The sequence below is a fragment of the Panulirus ornatus genome, chromosome 17, assembly GCF_036320965.1.
Source record: "Panulirus ornatus isolate Po-2019 chromosome 17, ASM3632096v1, whole genome shotgun sequence".
Taxonomy (NCBI): Eukaryota; Metazoa; Arthropoda; class Malacostraca; order Decapoda; family Palinuridae; genus Panulirus; species Panulirus ornatus.
Genome location: NC_092240.1, coordinates 56,614,023 through 56,638,969, shown reverse-complemented (window position 1 = coordinate 56,638,969; position 24,947 = coordinate 56,614,023). Strand labels below are relative to the sequence as shown.

General features: G+C 42.4%; 1 protein-coding gene across 2 annotated transcripts in view; it reads right to left on the bottom strand.

Moving 5' to 3' along the window:
- Positions 1-24,947, bottom strand: part of LOC139754817 (uncharacterized) — a 126,410-nt gene that overhangs the window by 25,803 nt on the left and 75,660 nt on the right. For both annotated transcript variants that reach the window (XM_071672668.1, XM_071672667.1), the window contains exon 7: positions 7,958-8,087. In XM_071672668.1, coding sequence (XP_071528769.1) covers positions 7,958-8,087 — 130 coding nt within the window. The remainder of the gene's footprint in view (positions 1-7,957; positions 8,088-24,947) is intronic.

Sequence of the window (24,947 nt, the reverse complement as noted above, 5' to 3'; positions counted from 1 at the left end):
CTTGATGTGTTGAAGATAGTGAAAAACAAATCCACAATATTAGGAGAGTGGTTATAGCAGTCAGGAATATGGGTAAGGTAGAAAATAATTTGCTCTTAATCACTGAAAATGGAGCATGAGTGGGGCTTCAATCCCTCCACCATCTGTATAAGAGGAATTCAACTATTTCTGATGGTGAACATTGAAATCTCTGAAGAAGAGGATCTTGGTTTACCACTGAGAGGATGCCACAGTCTCATGGCAAGAGTTTAGATAGTCAAAGAAAGATATAAAATCTGTAGAATTAGGAGGGCAGTAGGTGAAACAGAGGAAAAGTGTGGTAGTTAGGAGACACGCCTTGAGCCACATAACATCAAAATTTGGGGATTCAAGGTCCTTGAGGTGTGCAACACGTGTGCTGATGTTGGAATAAGCACAAACAACACCTTTGAACTAGAATCATGAGTGGAGATTATAGCTAGATATGAAAAAGTGAATGTAGGTTTGTGGCAGGGGTGTGTGATGTCTCCATGGTTGTTTAATTTGTTTATGGATGGGGTTGTTAGGGAGGTGAATGCAAGAGTTTTGGAAAGAGGGGCAAGTATGAAGTCTGTTGGGGATGAGAGAGCTTGGGAAGTGAGTCAGTTGTTGTTCGCTGATGATACAGCGCTGGTGGCTGATTCATGTGAGGAACTGCAGAAGCTGGTGACTGAGTTTGGTAAAGTGTGTGAAAGAAGAAAGTTATGAGTAAATGTGAATAAGAGCAAGGTTATTAGGTACAGTAGGGTTGAGGGTCAAGTCAATTGGGAGGTAAGTTTGAATGGAGAAAAACTGGAGGAAGTAAAGTGTTTTAGATATCTGGGAGTGGATCTGGCAGCGGATGGAACCATGGAAGCGGAAGTGGATCATAGGGTGGGGGAGGGGGCGAAAATCCTGGGAGCCTTGAAGAATGTGTGGAAGTCGAGAACATTATCTCGGAAAGCAAAAATGGGTATGTTCGAAGGAATAGTGGTTCCAACAATGTTGTATGGTTGCGAGGCGTGGGCTATGGATAGAGTTGTGCGCAGGAGGATGGATGTGCTGGAAATGAGATGTTTGAGGACAATGTGTGGTGTGAGGTGGTTTGATCGAGTAAGTAATGTAAGGGTAAGAGAGATGTGTGGAAATAAAAAGAGCGTGGTTGAGAGAGCAGAAGAGGGTGTTTTGAAATGGTTTGGGCACATGGAGAGAATGAGTGAGGAAAGATTGACCAAGAGGATATATGTGTCGGAGGTGGAGGGAACGAGGAGAAGTGGGAGACCAAATTGGAGGTGGAAAGATGGAGTGAAAAAGATTTTGTGTGATCGGGGCCTGAACATGCAGGCGGGTGAAAGGAGGGCAAGGAATAGAGTGAATTGGATCGATGTGGTATACCGGGGTTGATATGCTGTCAGTGGATTGAATCAGGGCATGTGAAGCATCTGGGGTAAACCATGGAAAGCTGTGTAGGTATGTATATTTGCGTGTGTGGATGTATGTATATACATGTGTATGGGGGTGGGTTGGGCCATTTCTTTCGTCTGTTTCCTTGCGCTACCTCGCAAACGCGGGAGACAGCGACAAAAAAAAAAAAAATGAAAAAGGAGATAGTGACAACTTGGATATGAGAAAGGGGCTGGCAAGAACATCATTTGACAACTATTTCAAAGGGAAGTAAGACATTAGAAGAGGTACTAGACAGATGATGTTTTAATGAAGAAAGGTTACTAGAGAGACCACAAATGGTACAGAAAAAGAGGAAGGTTTAACTGAGAGGGAAAGGCTGCAGGAGGGGCTAGTACTGCTGCTGTCTGAGGCCTCCCTCTCTTCAGCAGTAGTCAGGTGGAAACCTGAAGATTCTTAGCAACCATGATGCCAGGGACTTGGGGCCATAGGTTTGTTGGACTATATCATGATTATACTTAATGGTGCTATTGTTCTTTACTGTGCTGTTCTTGAGATTAGTCCAACAGACTGGGTAGACAGTAATGTGGCAGTGGATAAAGATCACAAGTTAAAGAAATGTTGGGATCCTACACTTCTGAAAAAAACTAGAAAGACAACATTGCTCAATGCCTACCACTGAGGACATCTGAACCAAGTTACAAGGTGCTAAAGCAATTTCAGTATTAGATGAAAAATCTTTCCAGCTACTCACTTTTAACACCTGTTTTGGAAAATCCAGATTTCTTAGACCCCTTTGGTATTAGACCAGCCCAAGAAATTAATCAGAAAAGAATACACACAATTTTTGACAATCCAGAGGGAGTTGAAATTATCATGAATGATATTTTCGTTCATGGTATTACTGAGGATGAACATAATTCTAGGGTATGGAAGGTTTTATCCTGATGTAGAAATATGAGTCTGAAGCTGAAGAGTAATTAGGTTAAATTAAAAACTAACAAATTATAAAATATTGGGCATATACTGACACAGAAAGCTCTTCAAATTGATTTTAAGAAAGTGGATATTATCAATAATTTCCCATCCCTAACTAGCATTAATAAGGCAGAATTACAATGCTTCATGGGAATGATCAATTATGTAGGTAAGTTTGTACCGCAAAACATCAACTATTAATAAACCCCTACATGCATCATTTGAGAAAAAATATAGAATTTATATGAGATACTGCTCAAGATAAATGTCTTTGACAGCTTAAGCAATTAATCTGCAAAGAATTTATTGTTAAATCTATATCAGATACCACTCAAGACAAATGTTTTAGAGATTTTAAAAAATTAGCCTGCAAACAACCCATATTGAAATCCTGTGAGATACAGCTCAAAACAAATGTTTTAGAGAGCTTAAACAATTAGTCATGTAACTATGACTACTGATGCACCGGGTTTACACTGCATGCACGTATCTTGCAGGAGCAGCACCCTTTTGCTTATGCAACTAAATCAATAATCAAGACAAAAAACTATGCACAGACAGAGAAAGCATTGTTGGCCATTGTTTTGGGGGTATTAATATTTCATTCACATTTGTATGGGAGATATACTATAACTGAGGAGACAGATCATGACCATTTGGAGGACATCTTTATGAAACCTCTGTCTTCAGTGTCCTTGAGGCTTCAGGGGATGTCAGTAAGACAAAAGAATTATTCTCCAAATGCCAAATACAAGAGAGGTAATAAATGTTTATTGCTAGTGTACCAAGTAAGGTGGGGTGGACCATGGAGAGCTCAGGTAATGATGATAGTGTATTTTGTCTTATACATTCAGCTGTTTGAGATCTTGACATAACTGATCAGCTGATCTTAAGAAAGTAGCTAAAGAACCCAGCAATGCAAGTAACGAAAGGAAATACTCTTGAAGGTTGGCTAGAGACTTAGGATCAAATCCCTCTTGAGATTCATTCATACTAATCATTCAAGGAGGAAATCAGCTATGTGGATGGTGTTTTCTTAATAAAATGAAAAGGTGGGAGGTGGGCAGATTAGAAAGGTTAGTGAGTGGTGGGATGAAGAAGTAACATTGTTAGTGAAAGAGAAGAGAGGCCTTTTTGGATGATTTTTGCAGGTAGATAGTGCAAATAACTGGGAGATGTATAAAAGAAGGAGGCAGGAGGTCAAGAGAAAGATGCAAGAGGTGAAAAAGAGGGCAAATGAGAGATGGGGTGAGAGATTAACGTTAAATTCTAAGGAGAATAAAAAGATGTTTTGGAAGTGGGTAAATAAAGTGCATAAGACAAGAGAACAAATGGGAACATCGGTGAAGGGGGCTAATGGAAAGGTAATAACAAGTAGTAGTGAAGTGAGAGGGAGATGGAGTGAGTATTTTGAAGGTTTGTTGAATGTGTTTGATGACAGAGTGGCAGATGTAGGGTGTTTTGGTCGAGGTGGTGTGCGAAGTGAGAGGGTCAGGGAGAATGATCTGGTAAACAGATAAGAGGTAGTGAAAGCTTTGTGGAAGATGAAAGCCGACAAGGCGGCAGGTTTGGATAGTACTGCAGTGGAATTTATTAAAAAAGGGATGTACTGTTCATGGTGAAATGCCTGAGGATTGGCAGAATGCATGCATAGTGCCATTGTACAAAGGCAAAGGGGATAGGTGAGTGTTCAAATTACAGAGGTACAAGTTTGTTGAGTATTCCTGGGAAATCATAAGGGAGGGTATTGATTGAGAGGGTGAAGGCATGTACAGAGCATCAGATTGGGGAAGAGAGGTGTGGTTTCACAAGTGGTAGAGGATGTGTGGCTCAGGTGTTTGCTTTGAAGAATATATGAGAAATACTTAGAAAAATGGGTGGATTTGTACGCAGCATTTATGGGTCTGGAGAAGGCATATGATAGAGTTGATAGAGATGCTCTGTGGAAGGTATTAAGAGTATATGGTGTGGAAGGTAATTTGCTAGAAGCAGTGAAAAGTTTTTATCAAGGATGTAAGGCATGTGTATGAGTAGGAAGAGAGGAAAGTGATTGGTTCCCATTGAATGTCAGTTAATGTCGGTTTGCGGCAGGGGTGTGTGATGTCTCCATGGTTGTTTAATTTGTTTATGGATGGGGTTGTTAGGGAGGTGAATGCAAGAGTTTTGGAGAGAGGGGCAAGTATGCAGCCTTTTATTGATGAGAGGGCTTGGGAAGTGAGTCGTTTGTTCACTGATGATACAGCGCTGATGGCTGATTTGGGTGAGAAATTGCAGAAGCTGGTGACTGAGTTTGGTAAAGTGAGTGAAAGAAGAAAGCTGAGAGTAAATGTGAATAAGAGCCAGGTAGGGTTGAGGAACAAGTCAATTGGGAGGTAAGTCTGAATGGAGAAAAACTGCAGGAAGTAAAGTGTTTTAGATATCAGGGAGTGGATTTAGCAGTGGATGGAACCATGGAAGCGGAAATGAGTCACAGGGTGGGGGAGGGGGCGAAGGTTCTGGGAGCGTTGAAAAATGTGTGGAAGGCAAGAAAAGTACTCGGAGAGCGAAAATGGGTATGTTTGAAGGAATAGCGGTTCCAACATTGTCATATGGTTGTGAGGCATGGGCTATAAATAGGCTTGTGCAGAGGAAAGTGGATGTGGTGGAGATGAGATGACTGAGGATAATATGTGGTGTGAGGTGGTTTGCCTGAGTAAGTAATGAAAGGGTAAGAGTGATGTGTGGTAATAAAAAGAGTGTGATTGAGAGAGCAGAAGAGGGTGTATTGAAATGGTTTGGTCACATGGAGAGAATGAGTAAGGAAAGATTGACAAAGAGGATATATGTGTCAGAGGTGGAGGGAATGAGAAGTGGGAGACCAAATTGGAGGTGGAAGGCAGGAGTACAAAAGATTTTGAGCAATTGGGGCCTGAACATACAGGAGGGTGAAAGGCATGCAAAGAATAGAGTGAATTGGAACGATGTGGTATACTGCTGTGGATGTACTGTCAATGGATTGAACCAGGGCATGTGAAGTGTCTGGGGTAAACCATGGAAAGTTTTGTGGGGCCTGGATGTGGAAAGGGAGCTGTGGTTTTGGTGCATTACATGAGACGGCTAGAGGCAGTGTGAACAAATGTGGCTAGTGCCACCTCGCACATGCGCGGGGGGAGGGGGGTGCCATTTCATGTGTGGCAGGGTGGCAACAGGAATCGATGAAGGCAGCAAGTATGAATATGTACATGTGTATAAATGTATATGTCTGTGCGTGTATATACACTGAAATGTATAGGTATGCATATGTGCTTAAGTGGGCGTGTATGTATATACATGTGTATGTTGGTGGGTTGGGCCATTCTTTCATCCTTTTCCTTATGCTACCTCGCTAATGCGGGAGACAGCAACAAAGTATAATAAAAAATAAAAATAGAATAGTATTATTATACCTAAAAGTCTGAGTGCCAAAGTATTAATCATATTTACAAATCACAAGAAGAAATAGAAATGTCTCTTAGGTTTGGAAGATATCTTGTTTTGGCCCAGTAAGTACGAGTGATATTCAAAAACTTACTGTAACAAGCACAGGTACCTTTGAAACTCCATGAAGTATCATATATGTCTTGGCAAAAACTTGGCACAGATTTGTTTGAATGGAGTGGTTGGCATTGTTTAATCCTTGTGGATTATTATATTGCTGTCACATATAAGGTGGCTCTAGCTCTAAAGCCCTACTTGACAGAGTTGAGTCAAAAGCAGTCCAACTTATAAACTCTCCCAGGCTAACTTCAAAACTTGACCTGCTTATATAATACCACAATGTTGGTGCACTTTCCTTTCATATAGGTATTACTTTGGTTTTTGCTCCTAAGAGCTGACTGCTTGTCTGCCCTTACCACTAGACAGACCATGCAATACTCAGTAAGCTGCTATATCACATGATTACAGTGTGATTGCTGGCAACTCAAGGGTGGGACATTTTGATATCTGTTCCTTTCCCTACATCTCAAAGCTTTAAAACTCCCTTTTTTTCTTATGTCTTTCCAAATAACTATGACCTAACACATAATAAAGGACAGGTATTTCACTTCCTCCAAAATTCGTAAATGCTTTACTTCATCCCTTCTTTTTTTGTTTCACAATCCTCTCCATATTTCACTTAAGCCCTGGCCTTAATGTGGACTTGTGTCCATGACTGGAGCTCAAGTGGAGGGGGGAAAACTTGTATAGTACTGAAGCATTACGCAGTAGTCAGTAGGAACATTAGGTAGGAGCCTTTGCAAACACTGCACTAGAGCTGCCCTCTGTCAGTCACCTGTTAAGGGTGAGGCACTAAAGGATAAGAAGTGGCACTGGAGTTCACTAGTTATGGAGACTCTATTACCATGGCCACCCCCTCAAGGAAGTTCCTACTGGGAACAGGCATCAGAGATATATACAGATAGATGGCAGGTCGAGGGTCAGGTCAGTTGGGAGTGAGTTTGAATGGAAAAAAATGGAGGAAGTGAAGTGCTTTAGATATCTGGGAAAGGACATGGCAGTGAATGAAAACATGGAAGTGGAAGTGAACTGCAGGGCAGGCAAGGGAGCAAAGGTTCTGGAAGCACCGAAGAATGTGTGGAATGAGAGGTCATTGTCTGAGAGGGCAAAAATGGGTATGTTTCGAGGTATAGTACTTCCAACAATGTTAAATGGATGCGAGGCATAGGCTATAGATGAGGATTTGCAGACAGGGGTGGAAGTGTCGGAAGTGAAATGTAAGAGAACAATATCTGGTGTGAGGTGGTTTGATGGAGTAAGTACTAAAAGAGTATGAGAGAGGTGTGATAATAAAGACATTGTCATTGAGAAAGCAGAGGAAGGTGTGTTCAAATGGTTTGGACATATGGGGAAAATTAGGAAGGAAAAGTTAACAAAGAGGATATATGTGTAGGAAGTAGAGGGATCAAGAAAAGAGTTAGACTAAATTGGAGATAGAAGAATGGAATGAACAAGATTTTGAGTGATTGGGGAATGAACATACAGATAGATCAAAGGCATGCATGGTTCCCAGTGAAGGTTGATCTGTGGCAGGGACGTGTGGTGTCCCCATGGTTGTTTAATCTGTTTACGGATGGGGTGGTTAGGGAGGCAAATGCAACAGTTTTGGAGAGAGGGGGCCAGTATGCAGTTTCTTGGGGAAGAGAAGGCCAAGGAAGTAAGTCAGTTGTTGTTTGCCAATGATACAGCTCTGGTGGCTGATTTCAGGGAGACACTGCAGAAGTTGGTGACTGAGTTTGGAAAGGTGTGTGAAAGGAGAAAGTTGAGAGTAAATGTAAATAAGAATAAAAGCAAGGTTGTTAGGTTCAGCAGGGTTGAGGGACTAGTTAATTGGAAGGTAAGTTTGAATGGAGAAAAACTGGAGGAAGTGAAGTGTTCTAGATATCTGGGAGTGGACTTAGCAGCGAATGGAATCATAAAATCAGAAGTGAGTCACAGGGTGGGGGAAGAGGTGAAGGTTCTGGGAGAGATGAAGAATGTGTGGAAGGAGAGAACATTATCTCAGGAAGCAAAAATGGGTATGTTTGAAGGAATAGTAGTTCCAACAATAAATCTCACTCACTTTGGAAGAGTATACTGTGCTGCTTTGATTTTGCGGAAGAGTTCTTGTGGTGAGGCATCATAGAATGGAAAGTGTCCATAAAGCATAGTGAAAAGCACCACCCCTAGAGCCCACATATCTGATGGTTTTCCTGAAAAGAAAAAAGATGACTTCAATACCTCTACAATTGATCAATCTTACAAGTTACAAAAACATTATCAAAAATCAAGGTTTTTTTTTTTTTTTTTTTTTTTTTATACTTTGTCGCTGTCTCCCGCGTTTGCGAGGTAGCGCAAGGAAACAGACGAAAGAAATGGCCCAACCCCCCCCATACACATGTACATACACACGTCCACACACGCAAATATACATACCTACACAGCTTTCCATGGTTTACCCCAGACGCTTCACATGCCTTGATTCAATCCACTGACAGCACGTCAACCCCTGTATACCACATCGCTCCAATTCACTCTATTCCTTGCCCTCCTTTCACCCTCCTGCATGTTCAGGCCCCGATCACACAAAATCCTTTTCACTCCATCTTTCCACCTCCAATTTGGTCTCCCTCTTCTCCTCGTTCCCTCCACCTCCGACACATATATCCTCTTGGTCAATCTTTCCTCACTCATTCTCTCCATGTGCCCAAACCATTTCAAAACACCCTCTTCTGCTCTCTCAACCACGCTCTTTTTATTTCCACACATCTCTCTTACCCTTACGTTACTTACTCGATCAAACCACCCCACACCACACATTGTCCTCAAACATCTCATTTCCAGCACATCCATCCTCCTGCGCACAACTCTATCCATAGCCCACGCCTCGCAACCATACAACATTGTTGGAACTACTATTCCTTCAAACATACCCATTTTTGCTTTCCGGGATAATGTTCTCGACTTCCACACATTTTTCAAGGCTCCCAAAATTTTCGCCCCCTCCCCCACCCTATGATCCACTTCCGCTTCCATGGTTCCATCCGCTGACAGATCCACTCCCAGATATCTAAAACACTTCACTTCCTCCAGCCTCTCACCATTCAAACTCACCTCCCAATTGACTTGACCCTCAACCCTACTGTACCTAATAACCTTGCTCTTATTGACATTTACTCTTAACTTTCTTCTTCCACACACTTTACCAAACTCCGTCACCAGCTTCTGCAGTTTCTCACATGAATCCGCCACCAGCGCTGTATCATCAGCGAACAACAACTGACTCACTTCCCAAGCTCTCTCATCCCCAACAGACTTCATACTTGCCCCTCTTTCCAAAACTCTTGCATTTACCTCCCTAACAACCCCATCCATAAACAAATTAAACAACCATGGAGACATCACACACCCCTGCCGCAAACCTACATTCACTGAGAACCAATCACTTTCCTCTCTTCCCACACGTACACATGCCTTACATCCTCGATAAAAACTTTTCACTGCTTCTAACAACTTGCCTCCCACACCATATATTCTTAATACCTTCCACAGAGCATCTCTATCAACTCTATCATATGCCTTCTCCAGATCCATAAATGCTACATACAAATCCATTTGCTTTTCTAAGTATTTCTCACATACATTCTTCAAAGCAAACACCTGATCCACACATCCTCTACCACTTCTGAAACCACACTGCTCTTCCCCAATCTGATGCTCTGTACATGCCTTCACCCTCTCAATCAATACCCTCCCATATAATTTACCAGGAATACTCAACAAACTTATACCTCTGTAATTTGAGCACTCACTCTTATCCCCTTTGCCTTTGTACAATGGCACTATGCAAGCATTCCGCCAATCCTCAGGCACCTCACCATGAGTCATACATACATTAAATAACCTTACCAACCAGTCAACAATACAGTCACCCCCTTTTTTAATAAATTCCACTGCAATACCATCCAAACCTGCTGCCTTGCCGGCTTTCATCTTCCGCAAAGCTTTTACTACCTCTTCTCTTGTAGATTTATGTGCTGAAAAAGGACTGATGATTGGGAATACCTGGTTTAAAAAGCGAGATATACATAAGTATACTTATGTAAGTAGGAGAGATGGCCAGAGAGCGTTATTGGATTACGTGTTAATGGACAGGCGTGCGAAAGAGAGACTTTTGGATGTCAATGTGCTGAGAGGTGCAACTGGAGGGATGTCTGATCATTATCTTGTGGAGGCTAAGGTGAAGATTAGTATGGGTTTTCAGAAAAGAAGAGTGAATGTTGGGGTGAAGAAGGTGGTGAGAGTAAGTGAGCTTGGGAAGGAGACCTGTGTGAAGAAGTATCAGGAGAGACTGTGTACAGAATGGAAAAAGGTGAGAACAATGGAAGTAAGGGGAGTGGGGGAGGAATGGGATGTATTTAGGGAATCAGTGATGGATTGCGCAAAAGATGCTTGTGGCATGAGAAGAGTGGGAGGTGGGCTGTTTAGAAAGGGTAGTGAGTGGTGGGATGAAGAAGTAAGAGTATTAGTGAAAGAGAAGAGAGAGGCATTTGGACGATTTTTGCAGGGAAAAAATGCAATTGAGTGGGAGAAGTATAAAAGAAAGAGACAGGAGGTCAAGAGAAAGGTGCAAGAGGTGAAAAAAAGGGCAAATGAGAGTTGGGGTGAGAGACTATCAGTAAATTTTAGGGAGAATAAAAAGATGTTCTGGAAGGAGGTAAATAGGGTGCGTAAGACAAGGGAGCAAATGGGAACTTCAGTAAAGGGCGTAAATGGGGAGGTGATAACAAGTAGTGGTGATGTGAGAAGGAGATGGAATGAGTATTTTGAAGGTTTGTTGAATGTGTCTGATGACAGAGTGGCAGATATAGGGTGTTTGGGTCGAGGTGGTGTGCAAAGTGAGAGGGTTAGGGAAAATGATTTGGTAAAAAATCAAGGTATGAGAAGAAATAATAGAAAAATTAACAACTAGTGAATGGATGTGAGTGAATATGGCCTTTCTTCATCTGTTCCTAATGCTACCTTGCTAATGTGGGAAATAGTGATCAAATATGTTAAGAATATATCAAGAGATGAAACGACCAGTCTGGAGCTCACTTTTTTATGCTCTTTCACACATTCCTACAACTCCTACTTTAGCAGTACTGCTAACCCTTCCTAAACTCTTGCCCTCATACCAACCCTTGACTTCACTCTCAAGATATTTTCAAACCGTTCTCCCCTTTACCCTCAAGCTTTGTTTCACTCAAAGCAAGAACATCCAAAGTTCCTTTCCTCATACATTCAACCTATCTCTCCTTTCTTCTCTTCTTGGTTACATCCACACACATTCAGACATCCCAGTCTGACCCATCAATGAGGATTGAGTACTCCATGCTTGGGTCCTTCTGTTACATCTTTTAGAAATTCAAATGCAAGAAGGTGGGAAAGGCTCAAAGGCTCTAGCCCCCTGCTCCTCTCCCTCCTCAATACTTTGTATAACATGCAGTGAATGCATAGGTAGAATCCTTTCCCTCTTACCCCAAGAATAGGCTCCAGACTGATGTGGGTAAAAATGAAAGTGGATTGTAAGAGATGGGGGCTAATTAGTGCTTATGCAAATGGTCATGAGAAGAAAGATCATGAAAGGCAAATGTTTTCTGGGAGCAGCTGAATGAGTATGTCAACAGCTGTGATCCAAAAGACTGGGTATTGGTGATGAGTGATTTAAATGTGAGTAAGTAGCATGGCAGTTGAGAATATAACTAGGGGACATAGGGTATTCAGTGAGGTGAACTGGGATGGTGAACAACTTGCAAAGTTGTGATGGAAAAGGGCTAGTGACTGGGAGTACCTGGTTTAAAAAGAGGGGCACAATAAGTATAGGTGTGTGTGAAGGAAAGATGGTAAGAGGGCATTAATAAATTATATACTAAATGATAAGTGTGCAAAAGAGAGACTCTTGAATATGAATATATTGAAAGGGGCAGCTTGTGGGATGTCTGATAAGCGCATGATGTAGGTAAAGGTGAAGATTTGTAGAGGCTTTTAGAAAAGAGGAAACTGTATGAGAAGAGGGTGGTCAAAGTAAGGCGCTTGGAATTTCCACAAGAGACTGGGTGTAGAATGGCAAGAGGTGAGAGTAAACTAAGCAAGAGATGTGAGTGAGGAACTGGAGGTATTCAAATAAACAGTGCTGGTATGTGCAAGTGAAATGTTTGGCATGTAGAAGGTGGGAAGTAGGCAGGTAAGAAAAGGTAGTGAGTGGTGGGATGAAGAAGTAAACCTGCCAGTGAAAGAGAAAAGGGAGGTGGAAGGGCAGTACTTGTATGAAGAGTGTGCAAGCAATTGAGAGACATACAAAAAAAGCAGCCGAAGGTCAAGAGGAAGATGCAGGGGTTGAAAAAGAGGGAAAATGAGAGCTGTGGTGAGTGAGTATCAGTTAACTTCAGGAAGAATGAGATGTTAATAGTATGAGAAAAACAAAGGAACAAATGGGAACAATGGTGAAGGACGCAATTGGGAAAATGGTAACAAGATGCACTGAGGTGAGGAGGATATGGAGTGAGTATTTTGAGATATAGTTAAATGTAAGTTTCTGAGGACAGGGTGCCATATTTAAGGTGTTTGGGTTGAGGAGGTATGTGGAAAGAGCAAGTCATGGAAAGATGCTTGGTGAAGAGAGAGAGGAAGTGGTGAAAGCCTTGCATATGATGAAATGTGGCAAGGCAGCTGCAGTGGTTAGTATTACGGTTGAATTTCTTATGAAAAGGGATGACTGAGTTATTAACTAGTTAAGATTTTCAATGTATGTATGGATCATGAGTAGATGCCTGGTGATTGGTAGAAAGCAAGCCATTAAACTACAGAGATACATGTTTATTGAGTGTACCTTATAAGTTGCATGGAAGACTGGTGACAGACAGGGTTAAGGTATGTACAAGGCATCAGACTCAGGATGAACAATGTGGCTCCAGAGGTAAAGGATTTGTGGACTGTCTTTGCTTCAAAGAATATGCAGGAGAAATACATAGAGAAACAGAGGGATTTACATATGACATTTGTGGAGTCTGGATAAAGCATTTGACAGAGTTGATAGAGATACCTTGTGGAAGGTCTTACGAATATATGTTGTGGGAAGAATGCTACTACAAGTAGTGAGAAGCTTTTATCAAGACTGTAAGGCATGTGCGTGTAAAGGTATTAGTAGGTAACTGGAGGATGAGTGGTTCCAGGTGAAAGTGGGTCTCTGGCAGAAGTGTGTGATGTCTCTGTGGCTGTTTGTTTATTGATGGGGTAGTGAGGGAAGCAATATAAGAGTCTTGGAAAGAGGGATGAGTATGCAGTCTGTATGGGTGAGGGGGGGCCTGGGAAAATTCATTCACTGTTTGCTGATGACACAGCACTGGTGACAGATTTGAGAGAGAATTTGCAAAAGTTGTTGACTAAATTTGGAAGGGTGTGTAAAAAAGATGAAGTTGAGAGCAAACTTGAACAAAACAAAGTTATTAGGTTTAGCAAGGCAGAGGGCATATGTTAGGTGAGGTTTGAGTTTGCATGGAGAAAATTTGGAAGAGGAGTGTTTCAGTTAACTGGAAGTGGATATGGCAGGAAACAGAACCAAGGTAATTTGTGGATATTATGTAACATAAGGTAGTTTGATCAAGTAAGTAATAAAGGAGTAAGAGTAAGAGGGGTGGTAACAAGAAGGGTGTGGTTGAGAGAACTACAGAGGATGTGCTGATATGGTTTGGACACATGGAGACAATAACAGAAGAAAGGCTGACAAAGAGGATATGTGCATCAGAAGTGGAGGAAAAAAAGAGAAGGGAAACACCAAACAGATGTGAGATGGAAGGCTGGATGGCAAAAGGTAATGAGTGCTTGAGGCCTGAACATGCAGGTGGGTGAAAGGCATGCATGGGACAGAGGAACTGGAGTAACGTGGGGCATCATGCTGTCAATGGACCAAACCATTGACCCTCCTGTATGTTCAGGCCCCAATCGCTCAAACATTTTTTCACTCCATCCTTCCACCTCCAATTTGGTCTCCCACTTCTCCTTCTTCCCCCCACCTCTGACACATAGATCCTCTTTGTCAATCTTTCCTCACTCATTCTTTCCAAGTGTTCAAACTATTTTAACACATCCTCTTCTGCTATCTCACAACACTCTTTATTTCTACACATCTCTCTCACCCCTTCATTACTTACTCGATCAAACCACCTCACACCAAATCTTGTCCTCAAACTTTTCATCTCCAACACATCCACCCTCCTCCACACATCCTTATCTATAGCCCATGCCTCAAAACCATATAACACTGTTGGATCCACTATTCCTTCAAACATATCCAATTTTGCTCTCCGAGATAATGTCCTCACCTTCTACACATTCTTCAACACTACCAGAACCTTTGCCTCCTCCCCCACCGTATGACTCACTTCTGCTACCATGGTTTCATCTGTTGCTAAGTCCACTCCCAGATATCTAAAACACTTCACTTCTTCCAGTTTTTCTCCATTCAAACTTACCTCCCAATTAACTTGTCCCTACTTAACCTAATAACCTTGCTCTTATTCACATTTACTCTCAGCTTTCTTCTTTCATAAATTTTACCAAACTCATTCACCAACTTCTGCAGTTCTCACCCAAATCAGCCGCCAGTGCTGTATCATCAGCGAACAACAACTGACTCACTTCCCAAGCCCCCTCATCCACAACAGACTTCATACTTGCCCCTCTTTCCAAAACTCTTGCATTCACCTCCGTAACAACCCCATCCACAGACAAATTAAACAACCATGGAGACATCACGTACCCTGCCATAAATCAACATTCACGGGAACCAATCACTTTCCTCTCATCCTACTCGTGAACTTGCCTTACATCCTTGGTAAAAACTTTTCACTGCTTCTAGCAACTTACCTTCCATGCCATATACTCTTAAAACCTTCAACAAAGCATTTCTATCAACTCTATCATATGCCTTCTTCAGATCCATAAATGCCACATACAAATCCATCTGTTTTTCCAAGTATTTCTCACGTACATTCTTCAAAGCAAACACATGATCCACACATCCTCTACCACTTCTGAAACCACACTGCTCTTCCCCAATCTGTTGCTCTGTACATGCCTTTACCCTCTCAATCAACATCCTTCCATATAATTTCCCAGGAATACTCAACAAACTTATGCCTCTGTAATTTGAACATTCACGTTTATCCCCTTTGTCTTTGTTCAACAGCACTATGCATGTATTCCACCAATCCTCAGGCACTTCACCACGATCCATATATATACTGAATATCCTTACCAACCAATCAACAACACAGTCACCCGTTTTTTAATAAATTCCACTGCAATATCATCCAAACCCGCCGCCTTGCTGGCTTTCATCTTCCGCAAAGCTTTCACTACCTCTTCTCTGTTTACCAAACCATTCTCCCTAACCCTCTCACTTCGCACACCACCCCGACCAAAACACCCTATATATAAAATATCATATTATATATCTTTGAGTATGTATATGTAAGTATACATTGAAATGTATATGTATGTATATGTGCGTGTTTATGTACATACATAAGTATGTGGGTGAGTTGGGCCGTTCCTCGTCTGTTTCCTTGCACTACCTCGCTAACACAGGAAAAAACGGTTAAGTATAATAAATATCGATAAATCAAATATTACATTATACTTAGTCGCTGTTTCCTGCATCAGCAAGGTAGCACCAGAAAACAGATGAAGAATAGCCTATCCATTCATATTTATTCATTTATCTATTTTCCTTTGTCACTGTTTTCCGCATTAGCGAGGTAGCGCAAGGAAACAGACGAAAGAATGGCCCAATCCACCCACATACACATGTATATACATACACGTCCACGAACGCAAATATACATACCTATACATCTCAACGTATTATTTTTATTATTTTGCTTTGTCGCTGTCTCCTGCATTAGCGAGGTAGCGCAAGGAAACAGACGAAAGAATGGCCCAACCCGCCCACATACACATGTATATATATACACGTCCACACATGCAAATATACATACCTATACATCTCAATGTACACATATATATACACACACAGACATATACATATATACACATGTACATAATTCATACTGTCTGCCTGTATTTGTTCCCATCGCCACCCCACCACACATGGAATAACAACCCCCTCCCCCCTCATGTGTGCGAGGTAGCGCTAAGAAAGACACCAAAGGCCCCATTCGTTCACACTCAGTCTCTAGCTGTCATGTAATAATGCACCGAAACCACAGCTCCCTTTCCAAATCCAGGCCCCACACACTTTCCATGGTTTACCCCAGACGCTTCACATGCCCTGGTTCTATCCATTGACAGCACGTCGACCCCGGTATACCACATCGTTCCAATTCACTCTATCCTTGCACGCCTTTCACCCTCCTGCATGTTCAGGCCCCGATCACTCAAAATCTTTTTAACTCCATCTTTCCACCTCCAATTTGGTCTCCCACTTCTTGTTCCCTCCACCTCTGACACATATATCCTCTTGGTTAATCTTTCCCACTCATTCTCTCCATGTGACCAAACCATTTCAAAACACCCTCTTCTGCTCTCTCAACCACACTCTTTTTATTTCCACACATCTCTCTCACCCTTACATTACTTACTCGATCAAACCACCTCACACCACATATTGTCCTCAAACATCTCATTTCCAGTACATCCACCCTCCTGCGCACAACTCTATCCATAGCCCACGCCTTGCAACCATACAACATTGTTGGAACCATTATTCCTTCAAACATACCCATTTTTGCTTTCCGAGATAATGTTCTCGACTTCCAAACATTCTTCAAGGCTCCCAGAATTTTCGCCCCCTCCCCCACCCTATGATTCACTTCTGCTTCCATGGTTCTATCTGCTGCCAGATCCACTCCCAGATATCTAAAACACTTCACTTCCTCCAGTTTTTCTCCATTCAAACTTACCTCCCAATTGACTAAAGTGTTTTAGATATCTGGGAGTGGATCTGGCAGCGGAAGGAACCATGGAAGCGGAAGTGGATCATAGGGTGGGGGAGGGGGCGAAAATCCTGGGAGCCTTGAAGAATGTGTGGAAGTCGAGAACATTATCTCGGAAAGCAAAAATGGGTATGTTTGAAGGAATAGTGGTTCCAACAATGTTGTATGGTTGCGAGGCGTGGGCTATGGATAGAGTTGTGCGCAGGAGGGTGGATGTACTGAAAATGAGATGTTTGAGGACAATATGTGGTGTGAGGTGGTTTGATCGAGTAAGTAACGTAAGGGTAAGAGAGATGTGTGGAAATAAAAAGAGCGTGGTTGAGAGAGCAGAAGAGGGTGTTTTGAAATGGTTTGGGCACATGGAGAGAATGAGTGAGGAAAGATTGACCAAGAGGATATATGTGTCGGAGGTGGAGGGAACGAAGAGAAGTGGGAGACCAAATTGGAGGTGGAAAGATGGAGTGAAAAGGATTTTGTGTGATCGGGGCCTGAACATGCAAGAGGGTGAAAGGAGGGCAAGGAATAGAGTGAATTGGATCGATGTGGTATACCGGGGTTGACGTGCTGTCAGTGGATTGAATCAGGGCATGTGAAGCGTCTGGGGTAAACCATGGAAAGCTGTGTAGGTATGTATATTTGCGTGTGTGGACGTATGTATATACATGTGTATGGGGGTGGGTTGGGCCATTTCTTTCGTCTGTTTCCTTGCGCTACCTCGCAAACACGGGAGACAGCGACAAAGCAAAAAAAAAAAAAATATATATATATATATACAAGGGAGCAAATGGGAACTTCAGTGAAGGGCGTAAATGGGGAGGTGATAACAAGTAGCGGTGATGTGAGAAGGAGATGGAATGAGTATTTTGAAGGTTTGTTGAATGTGTCTGATGACAGAGTGGCAGATATAGGGTGTTTTGGTCGAGGTGGTGTGCAAAGTGAGAGGGTTAGGGAAAATGATTTGGTAAACAGAGAAGAGGTAGTAAAAGCTTTGCGGAAGATGAAAGCCGGCAAGGCAGCAGGTTTGGATGGTATTGCAGTGGAATTTATTAAAAAGGGGGGTGACTGTATTGTTGACTGGTTGGTAAGGTTATTTAATGTATGTATGACTCATGGTGAGGTGCCTGAGGATTGGCGGAATGCGTGCATAGTGCCATTGTACAAAGACAAAGGGGATAAGAGTGAGTGCTCAAATTACAGAGGTATAAGTTTGTTGAGTATTCCTGGTAAATTATATGGGAGGGTATTGATTGAGAGGGTGAAGGCATGTACAGAGCATCAGATTGGGGAAGAGCAGTGCGGTTTCAGAAGTGGTAGAGGATGTGTGGATCAGGTGTTTGCTTTGAAGAATGTATGTGAGAAATACTTAGAAAAGCAAATGGATTTGTATGTAGCATTTATGGATCTGGAGAAGGCATATGATAGAGTTGATAGAGATGCTCTGTGGAAGGTATTAAGAATATATGGTGTGGGAGGCAAGTTGTTAGAAGCAGTGAAAAGTTTTTATCGAGGATGTAAGGCATGTGTACGTGTAGGAAGAGAGGAAAGTGATTGGTTCTCAGTGAATGTAGGTTTGCGGCAGGGGTGTGTGATGTCTCCATGGTTGTTTAATTTGTTTATGGATGGGGTTGTTAGGGAGGTAAATGCAAGAGTCCTGGAAAGAGGGGCAAGTATGAAGTCTGTTGGGGATGAGAGAGCTTGGGAAGTGAGTCAGTTGTTGTTCGCTGATGATACAGCGCTGGTGGCTGATTCATGTGAGAAACTGCAGAAGCTGGTGACTGAGTTTGGTAAAGTGTGTGGAAGAAGAAAGTTAAGAGTAAATGTGAATAAGAGCAAGGTTATTAGGTACAGTAGGGGTGAGGGTCAAGTCAATTGGGAGGTGAGTTTGAATGGAGAAAAACTGGAGGAAGTGAAGTGTTTTAGATATCTGGGAGTGGATCTGTCAGCGGATGGAACCATGGAAGCGGAAGTGGATCATAGGGTGGGGGAGGGGGCGAAAATTTTGGGAGCCTTGAAAAATGTGTGGAAGTCGAGAACATTATCTCGGAAAGCAAAAATGGCTATGTTTGAAGGAATAGTGGTTCCAACAATGTTGTAAGGTTGCGAGGCGTGGGCTATGGATAGAGATGTGCGCAGGAGGATGGATGTGCTGGAAATGAGATGTTTGAGGACAATGTGTGGTGTGAGGTGGTTTGATCGAGTAAGTAACGTAAGGGTAAGAGAGATGTGTGGAAATAAAAAGAGCGTGGTTGAGAGAGCAGAAGAGGGTGTTTTGAAATGGTTTGGGCACATGGAGAGAATGAGTGAGGAGAGATTGACCAAGAGGATATATGTGTCGGAGGTGGAGGGAACGAGGAGAAGAGGGAGACCAAATTGGAGGTGGAAAGATGGAGTGAAAAAGATTTTGTGTGATCGGGGCCTGAACATGCAGGAGGGTGAAAGGAGGGCAAGAAATAGAGTGAAGTGGAGTCATGTGGTATACAGGGGTTGACGTGCTGTCAGTGGATTGAAGCAAGGCATGTGAAGCGTCTGGGGTAAACCATGGAAAGCTGTGTAGGTATGTATATTTGCGTGTGTGGACGTGTGTATGTACATGTGTATGGGGGGGGGGGGGTTGGGCCATTTCTTTCGTCTGTTTCCTTGCGCTACCTCGCAAACGCGGGAGACAGCGACAAAGTATAAAAAAAAAAAAAAAAAAAAAAAAAAAAAAAAATATATATATATATATATATATATATATATATATATATATATATATATATATATATATATATATATATATATATATATATATATATATGTATATATACACACAAACATATACATATAAACACATGTACATAATTCATACTGTCTGCCTTTATTCATTCCCATCGCCACCTCGCCACACATGAAATAACAACCCCCTTCCCCCTCATGTGTGCGAGGTAGCGCTAGGAAAAGACAACAAAGGCCACATTCATTCACACTCAGTCTCTAGCTGTCATGTAATAATGCACCGAAACCACAGCTCCCTTTCCACATTCAGGCCCCACACAACTTTCCATGGTTTACCCCAGATGCTTCACATGCCCTGGTTCAATCCATTGACAGTACGTCGACCCCAGTACACCACATCGTTCCAATTCACTCTATTCCTTGCACGCCTTTCACCCTCCTGCATGTTCAGGCCCCGATCACTCAAAATCTTTTTCACTCCATCTTTCCACCTCCAATTTGGTCTCCCACTTCTCCTCGTTCCCTCCACCTCTGACACATATATCCTCTTGGTCAATATTTCCGCACTCATTCTCTCCATGTGACCAAACCATTTCAAAACACCCTCTTCTGCTCTCTCAACAAGACTCTTTTCATTACCACACATCTCTCTTACCCAATTATTACTTACTCAATCAAACCACCTCACACCACATATTGTCCTCAAACATCTCATTTCCAGCACATCCACCCTCCTGTGCACAACTCTATCCATAGCCCACGCCTCGCAACCATACAACATTGTTGGAACCACTATTCCTTCAAACATACCAATTTTTGCTTTCCAAGATAATGTTCTTGATTTCCACACATTCTTCAAGGCTCCCAGAATTTTCGCCCCCTCCCGCACCCTATGATTCACTTCCACTTCCAAGGTTCCATCCGCTGCCAAATCCACTCCCAGATATCTAAAACACTTCACTTCCTCCCGTTTTGCTCCATTCAAACTTACCTCCCAATTGACTTGACCCTCAACCCTACTGTACCTAATAACCTTGCTCTTATTCACATTTACTCTCAACTTTCTTCTTTCACACACTTTACCAAACTCAGTCACCAGCTTCTGCAGTTCTCACATGAATCAGCCACCAGTGCTGTATCATCAGCGAACAACAACTGACTCACATCCCAAGCTCTCTCATCCACAACAGACTGCATACTTGCCCCTCTTTCCAAAACTCTTGCATTCACCTCCCTAACAACCCCATCCATAAACAAATTAAACAACCATGGAGACATCACACACCCCTGCTGCAAGCCAACATTCACTGAGAACCAATCACTTTCCTACATGTACACATGCCTTACATCCTCGACAGAAACTTTTCACTGCTTCTAACAACTTGCCTCCCACACCATATATTCTTAATACCTTCCACAGAGCATCTCTATCAAATGCCTTCTCCAGATCCATAAATACTACATACAAATCCATTTGCTTTTCTAAGTATTTCTCACATACATTCTTCAAAGCAAACACCTGATCCACACATCCTCTACCACTTCTGAAACCACACTGTTCTTCCCCAATCTGATGCTCTGTACATGCCTTCACCCTCTCAATCAATACCCTCCCATATAATTTACCAGGAGTACTCAACAAACTTATACCTCTGTAATTTGAGCACTCACCTTTGTCCCCTTTCCCTTTGTACAATGGCACTATGCAAGCATTCCGCCAATCCTCAGGCACCTCACCATGAGTCATACATACATTAAATAACCTTACCAACCAGTCAACAACACAGTCACCCCTTTTTTTATAAATTCCACTGCAATGCTATCCAAACCTGCTGCCTTGCCAGCTTTCATCTTCCGCAAAGCTTTTACTACCTATTCTCTGTTTACCAAATCATTTTCCCTAACCCTCTCACTTTGCACACCACCTCAACCAAAGCACCTTATATCTGCCACTCTATCATCAAACACATTCAACAAAACTTCAAAATACTCACTCCACCTCCTTCTCACATCACCACTACTTGTTATCACCTCCCCATTTGCGCCCTTCACTGAAGTTCCCATTTGTTCCCTTGTCTTACGCACTTCATTTACCTCATTCCAAAACATCTTTTTATTCTCCCTAAAATTCAATGATACTCTCTCACCCCAACTCTCATTTGCCCTCTTTTTCACCTCTTGCACCTTTCTCTTGACCTCCTGCCTCTTTCTTTTATACATCTCCCACTCATTTGCATTATTTCCCTGCAAAAATCATCCAAATGCCTCTCTTTTCTCTTTCACTAATAATCTTACTTCTTCATCCCACCACTCACTACCCTTTCTAATCTGCCCACCTCCCACTCTTCTCATGCCACAAGCATCTTTTGCACAAGCCATCACTGCTTCCCTAAATGCATCCCATTCCTCCCCCACTCCCCTTTCGTCCTTTGTTCTCACCTTTTTCCAATCTGTACTCAATCTCTCCTGGTACTTACTCACACAAGTCTCCTTCCCAAGCTCACTTACTCTCACCACTCTCTTCACCCTAACATTCACTCTTTTTTTCTGAAAACCTCTACAAATCTTCACCTTCGCCTCCACAAGATAATGATCAGACATCCCTCCAGTTGCATCTCTCAGCACATTAACATCCAAAAGTCTCTCTTTTGTGCGCCTATCAATTAACACGTAATCCAATAATGCTCTCTGGCCATCTCTCCTACTTATATACGTATACTTATGTATATCTCTCTTTTTATACCAGGTATTCCCAATCACCAGTCCTTTTTCAGCACATAAATCTACAAGCTCTTCACCATTTCCATTTACAACACGACACCCCATGTATACCAATTATTCCCTCAACTGCCACATTACTCACCTTTGCATTCAAATCACCCATTACTATAACCTGGTCTCGTGCATCAAAACCACTAACACACTCATTCAACTGCTCCCAAAACACTTGCCTCTCATGATCTTTCTTCTCATGCCCAGGTGCATACGCACCAATAATCACCCATCTCTCTCCATCAACTTTCAGTTTTACCCATATCATTCTAGAGTTTACTTTTTTACACACTATCACATACTCCCACCACCCCTGTTTCAGGAGTAGTGCTACTCCTTCCCTTGCTCTTGTCCTCTCACTAACCCCTGACTTTACTCCCAAGACATTACCAAACCACTCTTCCCCTTTACCATTGAGCTTCATTTCACTCAGAGCCAAAACATCCAGGTTCCTTTCCTCAAACATACTACCTATCTCTCCTTTTTTCTCATCTTGGTTACATCCACACACATTTAGACACCCCAATCTGAGCCTTCGCGGAGGATGAGAACTCCCCGCGTGACTCCTTCTTCTGTTTCCCCTTTTAGAAAGTTAAAATACAAGGAGGGGAGGGTTTCTAGCCCCCCGCTCCTGTCCCCTTTGAGCGCCTTCTATGACATGTGAAGAATGCGTGGGAAGTATTCTTTCTCCCCTATCCCCAGGGATGTCTCATCCATTCATATACACATATATATATATATATATGGATTTGTATGTAGCATTTATGGATCTGGAGAAGGCATATGATAGAGTTGATAGAGATGCTCTGTGGAAGGTATTAAGAATATATGGTGTGGGAGGAAAGTTGTTAGAAGCAGTGAAAAGTTTTTATCGAGGATGTAAGGCATGTGTACGTGTAGGAAGAGAGGAAAGTGATTGGTTCTCAGTGAATGTAGGTTTGCGGCAGGGGTGTGTGATGTCTCCATGGTTGTTTAATTTGTTTATGGATGGGGTTGTTAGGGAGGTAAATGCAAGAGATTTGGAAAGAGGGGCAAGTATGAAGTCTGTTGGGGATGAGAGAGCTTGGGAAGTGAGTCAGTTGTTGTTCACTGATGATACAGCGCTGGTGGCTGATTCATGTGAGAAACTGCAGAAGCTGGTGACTGAGTTTGGTAAAGTGTGTGGAAGAAGAAAGTTAAGAGTAAATGTGAATAAGAGCAAGGTTATTAGGTACAGTAGGGTTGAGGGTCAAGTCAATTGGGAGGTGAGTTTGAATGGAGAAAAATTGGAGGAAGTGAAGTGTTTTAGATATCTGGGAGTGGATCTGGCAGCGGATGGAACCATGGAAGCGGAAGTGGATCATAGGGTGGGGGAGGGGGCGAAAATTCTGGGGGCCTTGAAGAATGTGTGGAAGTCGAGAACATTATCTCGGAAAGCAAAAATGGGTATGTTTGAAGGAATAGTGGTTCCAACAATGTTGTGTGGTTGCGAGGCGTGGGCTATGGATAGAGTTGTGCGCAGGAGGATGGATGTGCTGGAAATGAGATGTTTGAGGACAATGTGTGGTGTGAGGTGGTTTAATCGAGTGAGTAACGTAAGGGTAAGAGAGATGTGTGGAAATAAAAAGAGCGTGGTTGAGAGAGCAGAAGAGGGTGTTTTGAAGTGGTTTGGGCACATGGAGAGGATGAGTGAGGAAAGATTGACCAAGAGGATATATGTGTCGGAGGTGGAGGGAGCAAGGAGAAGAGGGAGACCAAATTGGAGGTGGAAAGATGGAGTGAAAAAGATTTTGTGTGATCGGGGCCTGAACATGCAGGAGGGTGAAAGGAGGGCAAGGAATAGAGTGAATTGGAGCGATGTGGTATACCGGGGTTGACGTGCTGTCAGTGGATTGAATCAAGGCATGTGAAGCGTCTGGGGTAAACCATGGAAAGCTGTGTAGGTATGTATATTTGCGTGTGTGGACGTATGTATATACATGTGTATGGGGGGGGTTGGGCCATTTCTTTCGTCTGTTTCCTTGCGCTACCTCGCAAACGCGGGAGACAGCGACAAAGTATAAAAAAAAAAAAAAATATATATATATATATATATATATATATATATATATATATATATATATATATATATATATATATATATATATATATAATGTTACTGTGCTGAGAGGTGCAACTGGAGGGATGTCTAATCATTATCTTGTGGAGGCGAAGGTGAAGATTTGTATGGGTTTTCAGAAAAGAAGAGTGAATGCTGGGGTGAAGAGGGTGAGTGAGAGTAAGTGAGCTTGGGAAGGAGATTTGTGTGAGGAAGTACCAGGAGAGACTGAGTACAGAATGGAAAAAGGTGAGAACAATGGAAGTAAGGGGAGTGGGGGAGGAATGGGATGTATTTAGGGAATCAGTGATGGATTGCGCAAAAGATGCTTGTGGCAGGAGAAGAGTGGGAGGTGGGTTGATTAGAAAGGGTAGTGAGTGGTGGGATGAAGAAGTAAGATTATTAGTGAAAGAGAAAAGAGAGGCATTTGGACGATTTTTGCAGGGAAAAAATGCAATTGAGTGGGAGATGTATAAAAGAAAGAGACAAGAGGTCAAGAGAAAGGTGCAAGA